At 37.4% G+C, this 14,752-nt stretch overlaps 1 protein-coding gene across 2 annotated transcripts; it reads left to right on the forward strand.

Moving 5' to 3' along the window:
• The first annotated feature begins 1,637 nt into the window (after positions 1–1,637).
• rassf7b (Ras association domain family member 7b) lies at positions 1,638–13,742 on the forward strand. Of its 2 annotated transcripts, none has more exons than XM_084403697.1 (6): positions 1,638–1,844; positions 9,238–9,385; positions 9,468–10,351; positions 12,282–12,438; positions 12,592–12,699; positions 13,490–13,742. In XM_084403697.1, the coding sequence occupies exons 2-6, from the start codon at positions 9,283–9,285 to the stop codon at positions 13,519–13,521; spliced, it is 1,284 nt and encodes a 427-aa protein (XP_084259823.1). In that variant the 5' UTR covers positions 1,638–1,844; positions 9,238–9,282; the 3' UTR covers positions 13,522–13,742. The 2 variants fall into 2 exon arrangements, with proteins under 2 accessions (XP_084259823.1, XP_084259822.1); XM_084403696.1 differs by having other exon boundaries at positions 9,241–9,385.
• Positions 13,743–14,752: the final 1,010 nt, after the last annotated feature.

A 14,752-nucleotide genomic window follows, 5' to 3' on the forward strand; every position in this document is an offset into this window, starting at 1 on the left:
CAAAAAGGAAAATTCTGTCAGTAATTACTCTTACCCCGTAAGACCTTCGTTCATCTTCGGAACACAAATATTGAATTTGATTAAATCTGAGAGCTGGATCACTTCTCTATAGGCTTCTAAGACACTATAACTTGCTGGCCCAGAAAATGTATTAAAGACATCGTTAATATAGTCCAAGTGACTCCAGTGGCTCAATCTTAAGTTTATAAAGCGACGAGAATACTTTTTGTGCGCAAAAACAAACAAAAATAACGACTTTATTCCACTATTCATTTCCTTCTCTCTGGGCCTCGAGTCTTTTCACGTAGTGTTTAAGCGTAGCGCGTCTGTGTTGCACGTCACCATGTAGGCTCACTATTGGGCGACGCTGGTCATGTGTGTGATACGTGGTGACGTGGTGCTGTCCCACTGGATGCTGTTTTGTCGCGACTTTACCTCACATTTATGACAGCCAGGTTTGAGCTTGCTGGGCTTTTTCCTAGCAGGTATGGGAACATTTTATGAAGCACTCATGTCGCTTTATAAAATTGGGGTTAAACCACTGGAGTCACATGGGTTACTTTAATGATGTCTTTACCACCTTTCTGAGGCTTGAAAGTGGTAGTTGCATAGGCTGTCAGTGGCGGGACAGAAAGCTTGCAGATTTCATTAAAAATATCTTCATTTGTGTTCTGGAGATGAACGACATGAGGGCGAGTATTTTCATTTTTGGGTGAACTAACCCTTTAATGGTCATGTAGCGCGACAAGTGTTTAAAACATCGTCTTTTCACTCATGCTTAGGATTATAGATTTGGGATTTAAACTTTTTCTGCATCAGTTATACTGTTCAAAAGTTTGGGGTCTGTAGAATTAAAAAAAAAAAAAAAATTTTATAATAATACTTTTATTTAGTAAGGATGCATTAAATTGGCCAAAATGGTTTCCACAAAAATATATAGCAGCACAGCTGAGGTTTACATTTAGGTGTCTGATCCATTTCAGATTATTAAAAAGATACTACGGGGTTGGGCTTTTTGACTTGGGCTGGTAAGCAATTGCCTAGCAACCACTCAACACACCTTATCAACCTTACAGCAACATGTTACAAAACACTTAGAAGACCTTAGAAACCAAATAGCAAGACACTGGAAGTTGCACTTTAAAATGAAAAGGTGGGGAAATATTCAGCTTAAGATACAATCCAAAACACCCTAGTAACATTCACATTTTACCAACTACATAAACAATGCACAAAAAACACTCTAAACAACTTATATACCTCATAGCAATGGCCTGCTAACTTCCCACACCGTCCTATTGTTACAACATTTACAGTTTCTTACAGGTAGGTATCATCTGGTAAGTTATAAGGAGGAAGTTATTCAGTTTATAGAGGAAGCCAAATCATTAAATCTTTACAGGAACACAATGACCACAATTATGTCACATAAATACAATGACAGGCAACAGAAAAATATATATAATAAAGTAATACCAAGTGCACACTGCCCGTTTTACAAACCGTGCTAAGACTGGGAGAATGAGAAGAAGGGCAGAGAAATACAGAGAGAGATAATGAGAGCTCTGTTACCTGTGGAGGGGGAGGAGCGTGGGAAGGCTGTGGTATGTGTTAGCATTGGAGAGAGCGGAAAGAGCGAGTCACTTTCAAGAGGAGAAACGAGTAGTGCGCCATTAATCCTGCTCCTATAGATACAGGAAAAACAACACCTGTTGGACTCTTACATCTGCGTTACAGGTTAACTCTTTGATTTTACATTAGACACGTATGACGGTACTTTTTGAAATTTATTCATCATGGTGACCAGGAAGGGGGACACACAGAAGCAAGCTTTCAACTCTAAGGTAAATTTAGCTTTTCCTCTGACCAGCAGGTTTGTCTAGTTAGTCTACAGACTTGACAAAAAATGTGCTAAAATGTACACAGGTGTTACCATCCTGCCTGGAAAGGAAAGTGGTTCAAACAAGGAATAAGTTGCCGAAATAGTTTTTGGATTATGTCATTGATTTTAATCAGTAACAAGGAAATGAAAATAATTTACAGACAACTGGGACAGAGAATGGGTAAACTTGTTCTGTTTGGAAGCAGTCTGTTACCTGAAAAACGTAATGAGGTCACCAGGTTTTGTAAAAAAAAAAAAAAGGTTTTTATTGATGAAAAGGGAAAAAATGCCTGAGGGTAATTAGTTAGAATGGTTTAGCTCTGTATTGTCCATGGCTAATGCATATAATGTATTTCACTTGTGTGGATTGTCCAAAATGAGTTGTGCTTTTCTCAGTGGAAACTGCTGTGTCAAGGCCCGTTGGTTCATTCTGTCATCATGTCACTCTGTAGAGTTTGTATTTGTTATTCGATAAGGATCTGTTTGTTTAACCATCTGGGTATTGTGCTGTATCTGATGATATTTCTTCGATGAAGTTCTTCTGTTGATTAACTGTTCCTTGAAAATGTAACATAAAAAAATTACAAAGCAAGCCCATAATGTATCTTTTTATGGACTTTTTGAATATTTGAAGTTCAATTTCATAAAGTAAGATCAATTTGCAAAGTTGCCAATCAGCCATCCAGATTAAAAACAATCAGTTCTCCTTTTTGATACTTTTTTCGACAGGATCTATCATTTACCTTTGCAATATGCTTATTTCATGTGCTCTACAAACAGGGCCACAACTAGTTTACCTTGATGTTTTGATGAATTTATTAATTTGGAGATCAATTACTTCATTCAACATCTACATGAGTAGATTCTTCTCCACATTCTGTCCTCAAAACATTTAAGGAAATATCTGATTACATACATTTCCATTTAAATTCTGCTGCATTCCAATCACCTGACAAAATTATGTCACTATATTTGGATATGCAAAGCAAACAGCAAAGTCACATCTACTGCTGTTTGCAAACTTTGTGAGGGAAAATGGTTGATTTCATTAAACTGACCAACTTGCAGGCGAGACCAGTGCATTCCGATTGATGCAGTTGAAATTATGGATCTTGAAACAAGTTTGAAAAGCATTAGTGTTGAAATCAGTGTGTGAAAAAAAGAAAGAGCAGTCTATCTGATTTATGTTCCTGCAGCTCAAGGCTACGAATCATGTCGTAAATTTAGAATAGAGGTTGTCTCGCTCTGAGGATGGTTTGAAAGAGAGGACTACTCCCAACCTAAAGTGACTTTGTGGTTATTCTTTGTGGAAATGCCAGTAAATCAGAGATTTTCAACACAATCAAATAAAAACAGTCTATTGACTAATCACAAACAATGCATTCAAAAAACAATGTGTGTGTTTTAATGATAACACTAAAAGGAACACACTTTTGGTTTGGAGGTGCTTTATTGATGAGACAATCAGTACAATCAACTTGGCTGTATAAGTAATTTCAACTTAAATTACATTAAACTGACTTAAAAATTGCAAATTGCTTAACTTATCATGTCATTTTTTACAATGGGGGACTAATAAAGACAAAAAAGGTTGGGAAACATTGAAGTAGATGAGCTGAAATAGATAATGCACATCTCCCACAGATTTTTACTTTAACCTCTTACTACGGTTTCCTTTTTTTAACCAGAGAGTTCTGTTAAGAATACTTCTTTTCTACATAAAATTAGTCTGGAATTCTTTAGCAGGAAAAGTGAGGTTGATGCACCTGTAATGCTGCATACCAAAGGAATCATACATTGTTTGGAGACACTATTTACTTGCAGTCGTCAATGAACTCACATGAGAGGGAGGGAGTACACTCCTTTTGCACACAATGGGGAAGGTTTAGATATGCTGCCTACGTAAGCAGGCCAGTTTCACCCCTTTAACACAAGAAACCTAATGCCTGTGAGACTCATCCCTGAGCCTGCTTATGGCTGGTTCACATAACAAATGGAATTCAGACAGTGTAAACATTTTTCTTGGTTCTCATTGTTCACTGAGTGAGAATGCCATCAACATACAGTCTCATTTAGTGGAGGTGAACTATCAGATGTATGAAGGTAATATGATGCCATAAAGAATCAAGAATCGCATGCGCAGGGTAAGATTTGTGAAAGTGTACATAAGATTGGAAGCGTAAATAAAATTTCCGTGTGCTAGAAAAGATTTGTAAAGATGTAAATCACATTTCAAGTGTAAGAAAGAACAAAAATTGTCAAATTTAAAAAACTGTAAAATTGCAGCATTTTACTGTTATTCGTAGTGTAATGCATGTATTGTGAAACTGCAGCTTCATGCTTACGCAAAATAAATATGATCTGTCTATATTCTTCTGACTCATATAGTCAACCTAATGGTGCACAGCTTATTAAGCAATCATGATTTATTTATTTATGTACCATGTATGTGTGCATTAAAAGTACAATACGAGAACGATGCTGAGCCAAATGAAGTTAAAGATGTGTTCTGGCGACTGGCGTGTTTATTGAACCAATCAGATAAGAGTAAATTGAGGTGATGAAGGTGGACCCGCCCTCCTCTTCACTCTTGCAAAACTCAGTGAGTGCCAAAACTGTAAGTGCAGGTAAAAAGTAAGAAGCAACTGTACAAATCGAGGTTATTACGGAAACTTTTTGCCTCATGTACACAAGTCATTTAGACATTTGCAAGTTTATTTTTTCAGTTCAGTTATTTAAGTCAGAAGAATACAAATCATATTTATTTTGCGTTAGCATGAAGCTGCAGTTTCACAATACATGCATTACACTTACTAATAACAGTAAAATGCTGCACATATTTTTTTTCTTATACTTGAAAGGCGATTTACACCTTTACAATCTTCTTTTGCACACGCAAATTTTATTTACGCTTGCAATCTTATGTACACTTTCACAAAAAATTACCCTGCGCATGCGATTCTTTATGGCATCATATTACCTTCATACAGATGATGTTTCAAAAACAGAGAGTTCCCTATTGGTCATTCAGCTGTCAGACATGCAGAGGTCATATGACCACAATCTCATCTGTCATAATCAGACGGAAGAAAGAGCCTGAAACCTGTATTTCTAGTTTGCCATATGTTTCTGGTAGCGTGTGCCCTCCTTGGTGCTCTTCAAAACCCATGTTGACAGGGAAACATGAGAAAAGGGATGGTTTTCCCAAGCATATTTGAGCTTCACACCTTCAAAGACACCATATACAAACAATTGACGATTCTGACTTACCTGTAGAGGAAACATTGTGAAATTGATGTTAGTAATTTAACTAACTACCAGCTTGTTTTAAAGGTAGTTAGAGTCTTAAAGATTCAAGTTCACCCAAAAAGTTAACCCAAAATGTTAATATCTTTCCTCTGACAAACTCAAAAGATGATATTTTGAAGAATATGGGCAACCAAACAGGCCCAAGGCCCCATCGGCTTCCATAGTATAAAATATGGAAGTCAATTGGGCCGGCCCATCAACTGTTCGGTTACCAACATTCTTCAAAATATCTTCTTTTGTGTTCAGCAGAAGAAAGAAATTCATACAAGTTTGGAACAACTTGAGGGTGAGAAAATGATGACAAAATTTTCATTTTTAATTGAACTAGGTGAACTTCATTCATGAGTTCGTTGAGTCAGTTAGAGCTACTGAATCTTTGATGTTCTGGCTCATGATACTGGTTTAGGGTTTATGGTCTTAAATTTCAGTAATGGAATGTCTAGGCAAAAAGTAGGCAGATTGCATGGGTCTCCACACTTCATGGTGGATTAGTTTAAAAGACACTTATGAGAACAACAGAGACCAGGATCTACTGCAGGTCTGCTGACGGAGGTGGACGGTATGTGATTACACACACATCATCAGATCTGCTACAGACAGCGAGGAAGCTGTATGCAATGTTTGCTGACTTTTTTTTTTTTTAATAGGTTTTAAACATACTTTGAATATTATGTTATTATTATTTACTTTTTCTTGTATTTCTTATTCTAGTGAATTAGAGGTCTTGATGCGCTGTTTGATGCATTGTGTGAGACCATTTGCTACTTAACAAAACATGTTCCACTTTACCTGTACAGAGCAGTTTTTTTTTGGTAATCTTATTTTTAGAATAGCTGTTTTGGATTTATGAGTAAAACAAGATATGTGGGTAACATCATAAAGATTTACACTTTTTGCTTTACAACATATATTACAGATCATACCTCAATTGTGAATTTTTGAAAATGTTGTATTTTTTAATGTTTTATTAACAAAGTTCGGAAGGAGCACGTTTAGATCATCTAATCAGCATGAGAGGAGGCATATATAGAGCCAACTTGACCCAGTTCCACGACTGTTTTCCAGCATCCCTTCTCCGCCCCTCACTCAACTCCTCACTCTCGATTATTCCTATCCCTCCCAGGGATGGGGGGAGTACTTTAGGTTTGGCCCAAATCAAGAGCCCTCTTCTCCTCGGACAGCACGCCAAAATATGCATATTCTATACCCTATCTGATTATATGCAAGTGTGAACTAGCGAAAAACTTGTGATTCTAAATAAGAACTACATTTACCTCAAGGATGGCAGTTTATATGCGTGATGAATCAGAAAACCTTTGTTCTTAGCAGTAATTAAAACAGAACTATACATTATGATTATTGCACCACCCAGCTTTTTAGTTGTATTGTAATGACATGGCTGTCACTGGTACAAATTAACACCTCCTTTCAGAAAATTGAATGTTTTCACAACGACACATGCTATGTGGATTTCACACACACAACTTTGGGCCATAAAGTTCTGATGAAGAAGTTGTGATTGCTCTGTGCTGTTTACAGTTATAAAGGCTGGTTCAGAATGTGTTTTACACATTTAAACATGCTCTAGATGGACTGTTGCACTTGCTGCTTTTTCAGCGTCTTGCACATGAGCCTCAAGAGGGTCTCGAGACCCTGCCTTCTTGTTCATTCATCTGCACTGCGGCTCTGCAGTTGCACACGACCTGATCTCATGAGAAAACGATATTTTACAAAGTGAACCTAACCATCAGTAGGGAAGTTGCGAAAGTCTTTTCTTCCCTATTGTGACGCATATCCAAGTGAATTGCTTCTTGAACAAGAAAAAAAAATGTTGGACAGGACTTTATTTGAACTGTCAATTTTGATTTCATGGCTACTGTAAGTAAATGGTACGCAAACATACAAATTAGATTGCCACCAAATTGCCATGAGAGTTTGTTGGTTGCATTGTTGAGCAGCATTACTTTGGGCACTTTTGGAACTAAAGCACTTCTCCTCATGCCGGGAGATAAAGAAAATGTGAGCTGATGTGTGAATGTTATCCCCAAAAGAAGTGTGTGAACAGCAGATATGGTCCGGCAGACATTTACCGGAAAAATAAATCTTATGGTAAATACAATTTTATGGTAATTTACCAAATTCAGTGCGTTAAAGCAGCTGTGACTCCTATAAAAACAAAATGTTCAGACATGTTAGCTTAACGTTTAATTAAGGTTAAATCTGGAAAGGTCATTTTGCTAAAATAAGTCAATGATTAGGCTACAACAGAGGCGTGACAATCAATTCAAAGGCATGACATCACTTTTACAATATAGCATTATAAAATACAAGCTACGAAACCTGAGCCATGACTGAAAGACAGACTACATTTGTTTTAACTTCATCCTGCATCCTGTATTGCCATTTTGTCAAATGAATGATCTAGTGTGACAGGCAGAAGTGTTGTGACTGTGTGAGTACAGTACACACATTCTTTGAGCATGTGAGCACAGTTTCAAGGTTTACAAGAATGTGAAGGTTGGTTAATGATTGCCTCAGGAGTTGAGCGTTATGTGCAGGTTGAGGACATGAGACACATGCTAACTCACCTCACAGAGCAGAGGACAGACATTAAGAGATCCTGTGTCTTAACCTGTTCATTTGGCAGGAGCAGAGGAAACATCTGCGTTTCAAAATAGGATTGATTTTTTTAATTCTTTTTTTTTTTTCAGATCATACTCTAGGGTATCATTGAAGCACTTTGATCTGTTGCGTCTAAAGGCCTTGAACTCTTAATAAATAAATAAAAGTTTTTTTAATGTGTCTTCTCATTAATGTGTTGGTTGAAGGGGATTGTTGTCTTGCATTGCTGACATGCCAAAGCAGAAGTTGTTTTAAGATATGCTCTCTGAAAAGTACACCTGGTTCATTTAGCCTACAGTCTAGATAAACATTTTACTATGCATGCTTCTAGAGAAATGTGGTGTCAGGTTGAAAGCGTTGATCCTATTCTACCTTTTTTGAACTATGTTATTACAGCTACATGACAAATGCATCTTAATACGCCTCTTTGATGTAGTATTAAACATTATCTAACAGTATGTTTATAATACATTTTGGCATTCATTGGTTTATTCCATGGCATACATTATCTGACTTGTAAAAGCAGCATTTCTCATTATCGAATACAAAAACCTTTTATTGCACAGACTATGTCTCTTGTTATAGTTTTGTTGAGTTTAGTTAGTTTGATCTATTACATTTAACTACAAATGCAAAAGAAAAAGGAACAGAATCTGGAAAGCTCCCAGTTTAAAGTGTGACCTGGGCTGCTTAGCCACGTCATTTTAAAAACAAAGGATCATTTTTGTTGAATTGTCCTAAAAGTTAAACTGCTTAATAGGTTAGTTCACCCAAAAATTAGCATTCTGTCATCATTTAATCACCCATGTTCTTCCAAACAAATAAGCCTTGTTCATCTTCGAAACACAAATGAAGATTATTTTTTTTTAAACCAGAGAGATTTCTATCCCTAAAAGGCCATGCAACCAAAACTTTGACACTTCAAAATGTAAGACATTGTAAAAGTAATCCATATGAATCGAGGGCTTTAATCCAAACCTTCTGAAGAGGACACAATTACTTTATAGGATGATGTTTCATTTACTAGGCTTTTATTCACACATAACAACGTAAACGCTCATTCATAAAGTACTTTCCCTTTAACACAATATGTGTCAAATCACTTAAAAGGTAAAGCTGACTCCTGATATCAAGAATATTAAAGGACAGTTCACATCCAAACCCATTTCTCTACTGTACATTCTCCCTTGATTAATATGCATTTTAACAACACAGAAATCAGTGCCTGGTGGTTCATATCTGCATTTACATTACCGTCTGAACATAAAAATAAATGTTTCATGTATAATTTTTAAACTTTACAAACAATAAATAAATTATGCCTTTGATTGTTTCTAAAGAGCTGTTTTAGAGCAACTTTTGTTGTTTTTTAAGTGCAGTTATTCTCTAGTATTGTAAGTAATTGTTCTTCACAATTTGTTCAGCAGAGCATTGTGATGTAGAGACGCTCCTTTGACTCCCTCACAGTCATGGAGCTGAAAGTATGGGTGGATGGCATTCCACGTGTCGTTTGTGGCCTATCAGAAGATACATCTTGTCAGGATGTAGTCATTGCTCTTGCCCAGGCTATAGGTAAGTTATTAAATATCTCTCTCTTTCTCCATTTTTTTTTTCTCGTTGAGCAGCTAATGCATTTACATTTGAACTTTTTCAGGGCAAACAGGTCGGTATGTTCTCATCCAGAAACTACGGGATAAAGAACGGCAGCTTGTGGCCAATGAACGCCCATTGGAGTCCCTGGCTAAACTGGGTCAGTTGGGCAATGAAGTGCAATTCATCCTACGGCGCACCGGTCCCACGAGCAGTGAAGCCTCAGACCAAAGTCGAGCCCCGCAATTACCCAGACACCCAGATCCAGTGCCCCTCAAACACAAGGAGCCAAAAAAAGCTCTTACTTTCAATCTCGGGCCCTCCACGTCACCCCGAACTCGTCCAAAACAGGCTGAAAAAACACCCAGAGACTCCCAAGCGCGAGGGGTGTCCCCTTCGCCACCCTCGTCTCTTGCCCAAGCTGGTCCATCCAAAGACACACTCTATCAGCAGATTCTACGACAACAGGGGCAGCTACAGTCTCTGCAGGTACAGCTGGAGACTCTAGAGAGGGAGGCGGCCGTTTGGGAGCAGTCTCCTCCTCCGACCCTTTCCCCTGACCTCCTTGAGGAAATGGACCACCTACAGCGTCTTTTTAGGCGGAACGAGGATGAGATGGCTCATGCACCGTACTGGGAAAATGAATTTCAGTCTGAAGTTCAAATAGAAAAGGACATGCTACGGAAAAAAAATGAACTCCATTTATCCCTAGACAAACACAGTCAAAGGCTGCATGACACAGACAGCCAATCTGAGCTGCTAGAGCGAGATATTCAGCTGCTTATTGAAAGCAAGAGAAACGGTATGCTTCAAGCCAGACCCAGTGTTGAAGAATCTGTACTCATAGTGAAAGAACAACTGGACAACCATCAGCGTCAGGGGGCTGAACTGCAGGCATCAGTTGAAGAGACAGAAAAGGTGTTAAGGCTGGCAGATGAACAACTGCAGGTGTGCATTTCTGTTTTAATCACCCATAATGCTACACACTTGTCATATTATCTGTCCCATTAGAGGTTACGTTTCTAATACTCATTTATTTATTTATTTATTTTCATGTGTAAAACACTTAAAATGCATCCAGATATGCATACTTCCCTAATATATAGAATGTGAAAAACAGTGCGGGAAAAGAGTAGTATGTCCAAAGACAAAAGATGTGTTCCAATTCATGTACTTATGCACTATTCTATACCATTTTGTAGTATAAATAGTGCGATTAGTGGGTTCAGACTGAAAATACCAAAAAGTAAAAGTGCACTTCTAATACTCAGATGATGCACCGATTTATGTCACAGCTTTAATCACATGGCGAAGAGGGAGGGGCTATCAGACTGTTTCTGGGTGACAAAATAACCTTGTAAAATTCATGCTCTATACGATTGAGTGCATAGTGCGTAGTGTATATTGCACCATCTATAGTATTTGAAAAACAGTAGTTAAAATCTACCCGGATGACTTACTACTTCCTCAGAGATTCTGGAGTGTGCATTCGATGGACACTTTACTATCCCATGAAGCCACGGGTGAGGAGCTGTGAATGTGAGTGTAGCTATTCAATTGATGCCGTAGGTCACATGACAAAGCCAACATAGCAGATATATAGTATGCCCAGATTTCATTCATACTGCACACATTTATACTACATAGAACATACGTTTACAGTATACAGTTACAGAAGTGACTGTTTTTCATTAAATGTAGTACCTACTCAGACAGTATGCAAATACTGGAATACTTGATCCTGATTGGTCAGTCTTGGCATTTAGTGGTCTGATATTCTGTAACACTGTAAAGACCTTAATCAGGGTAGTGCCATATTTAAGTTTCGTCAAGAATGAGAACAAAGCAGTGTGGGATAGAAGTAAAGTGCGTTCAGTGGATTTTACTGTTGTTTAACCTGATTGTTCACATGACAAAACATCTTTCCAAAAAAACCTTTCAGTAGACAAAAACTCTTTAAAACATTATTGATAGTTAACTTATGAGTTGTGAAAATGACTTGATCTAGGAACTTTATGCAGTGCTTGCCATTGTAAAGACTGTAAGTCTAACCCTCACAGCCTCATTTTCATCCGTGTTAAATTCAATATGGCGTCTAATCTGACTACGGTCTATATTTGCACAACACTCATGTCTCTCGTATCACACCTGACCCGGCCTCTCTTGTTTCATCTCATTTATTGATTGTAGTGAAAATGACGTCAGTGGACCAAAGTGTTAATATTACTGTAATGTTCTGTTGCTAGCCTGATTATTTTGTACATTTTTATTAGTGGAAGCTTTTTAAGATCATGTACAGGTAGGATTATAAAGTAATTTCAACTCAGCATTTCATGTTCACGTATATATGGGGGTCCTAAACACCTTGTCGGGGGTTTAGTTAATGGTAATGACTTGCTGACTGTACAACATCCCTTACATAAAACCTCTTTGTACTAGTTGTTGCCTCACAGCGGAACATTAAATAGCACAAAAGCATGTTGTGTGTTCTCATCATGACTAACTGAACCTCAGGGCTGCATACACACTACTTAATATGTTGTCTCACTCCCTTCTGCAAGGGCAGTGCTATATTAATTCGTCCTACAGGTTGTTGTTATTACCAACAATACTGGTCACACCTTGGATGGTTGAAATAAAAAAAAGCGAGTTTGTGGCTTTATCTAACAATTATTTCTGATCGTAGTAAGGAATGAAAAATGACATTTCAATCACATTGCTTGGCCATTAGACCTCATTGTAGAAGTTAAGTCTGTGTGGGCCTTTCATTTCAAGAAAAGAGAACTATGTGTGATAAAGGATCATTGATGTTTGAAAGTCACTGCTTCAACTTTTTCCCTCCAACCCAACACTAAATCCTCTCTTATGTTCCCCGTAGGCTAAAACCAAGGAAATGGATGATCTGAACAAGGAGCTACGCCAGTGTAACCTACAGCAATTTATCCTGCAAACAGGAGTCACTCCAGCACAATCCAATCAGCAAACCGAAGAGATCGATTTTGCTCTCCTCAAGCCTGATGGACAAAGTGATGAAGGTGTGTAAAATTACAAGCACTCTTCATAAGCCACTAGTTGGGTCTTTTCTGCTATACATGGTAGTATGTTAATATGTCTTCCAAATTAATCTGGTGGTTTCAGAAGAAAACTAACTATACATAACCAAATAACTGACACTGTGTTTATGACAGATTCAAATTCCTCCATCTTGGAGTTTAACCCTCGCACCACTGCCAAGCAAATCCTAGGGAATCCACGTAGCCTCCAGAATCCGCTTGTCTCCAGCCTTCATCCTGAGGGTGTGTATGTGTGACACACAGCTTGCACACCGCTGCCCTCTGCTGGCTTAAGTCTTCTGCTTGTCCACCTCTACCTCTTCCTGCTTCTCAGAACGCCTATTCGTTTCACTGCACAACTCCTCTTCTCTCTGGTGGCTCTGTGTATTGTCAAACGCACTGTAATGGGCATTTTTCTGATTAGACAATTCAAGTGTACGGCCAAAAAGACAGATTGCGGACATTTATATTTTTAATTATGTTCTTTTTTGAGCAAGAACACAAAAACTGCATGTTCACTTTGTCTTCTGTGGTTTCCTATAATCAGATAGCAAGCCTCTGTCTTGCTGCGTCAAGCTACTACTACTAAAAAAAAAAAAAAGGAAAAAAAAAAAGGTCACTTTCTCATTTTGCTGAAACCTGCATTGCCTTGGGGTTCTTTCATGTAGGTTCACATGAATCATGAGCTATCAGTGTGCTTTGCTCCGTGTTTCCTGCCTGGACCAAGTGTGTTATGTAGAAAGAAATCAAGTAGTTATTTATTTCACGTCTTTCTATGAACTGGATGCTGGAACAGACTCAAGGTCTGACTGTAAATGGAGCATTTTGATGTTTGATTTTGAAGTTTTATGCTGCTGCTTTTGTCTTTTTCTTTGTTTACATTTTTCACACCCTTCTTTCTTTATGTAATCTTCCCTGTATCTGCGATATGAAACATTATCTTCACCAGTTGTATTTAAAAACATATTTTCCAATCATCCTCCATGAAGCCCAGAACCTCATTCCATTTTGTGTGTGTGTGTGTGTGTTGCAGTCCTGTCATCAAGAGAGACATCATGGCGATAAAGTCTGGACTACAACCCCAAGGAATTATTCACTGTTCACTTTATATTATTTCCTTTATTTGTCTGAATATGTTAATTACATGTTCTTTTGTATGATACTCTGTGAAATGCAACCTAATAAGTCTATGTAAATACACTGCTGTCTTTGTAATTATTAAACAGATTAAGATTTGTGAATGTATTTTAACAATCTTCATATATTTCATTAACTAAAAACATACCAAAATAAAAAAGAAATCATTACAAGTTTTTAGGTTTATTGATTTCCCACTCTATAATTATAGATCTGCTACACGCTCTGCTGCAAAACAAGTATGGACTTGCTACCGCCAATTTCATTACAGAATGCTGATGCGAGCATGTAAAATATGCTGCTGCGTGAATAGACGTATAAATCCTGTAGCAGATCAAGACAGGTGGAGTTAGGGGAGGTGGAGAGTTTCAGAGGAACAGCAAACACTGAACCTGACCAATTAAATGTTGAGCAAGCAATCTCACTGGCTGCAGAATCAGCAGAGGCCAATCAGCTTGTGCCATGTGATGTGGTTGCTAGCAGGCTTGTGTAAAAGACCTATAAGCCTGCGCCATCTAGAGTTTCATTACTGAGCTACATATACTCCAACAAACTATATTATTTATACAACTGACCAAAAAAAATATTTAAAATTTAGCACAACAAAACCTTTTTTAAGCTGAGACAGGTTTTAACTTTTAATTGTATAATTATGTTTTTTTTTTTTTTAATCATTATTGAAAATCATTTAGCTATTAACATTAACACTGAAGTTTGTCTGGAAGCCTTCTGTTCTGAAGATGAATCAACACAATCATCACATAATGGTGATATGTTCACAAAATAATCACAAAATAAAATGCTTATTGGTTACTGATACATATCTACTGATATACAGTTGCAGTTTTACTTGGTTTATTTAGATTATGCTATAAGAATTCTGCTGAGATTTAAACTTGAGACCAATTTGATCACTCAAAAAAAAAAAAAAAAATTCTCTCTTTTGATACATAAGTTTTTGTTGATCTCTTTTATAACAATAATAAATAACATTAGGAAAACACTTCTCATGTCTGATCAGGATTGTTTGCCTACAGGCGATATTAAGGGGAGGAGCATTCGATTTGACAAAAATTCTCTACAGAATGAGTAATTCATATTTTGGACCGTTTCTTCTGAAGAGAAAGACTACATTTGAAATGTATATGTCTGCTATATT

This window comes from Rutilus rutilus (assembly GCF_951802725.1).
Source record: "Rutilus rutilus genome assembly, chromosome: 3".
Lineage (NCBI taxonomy): Eukaryota > Metazoa > Chordata > Actinopteri > Cypriniformes > Leuciscidae > Rutilus > Rutilus rutilus.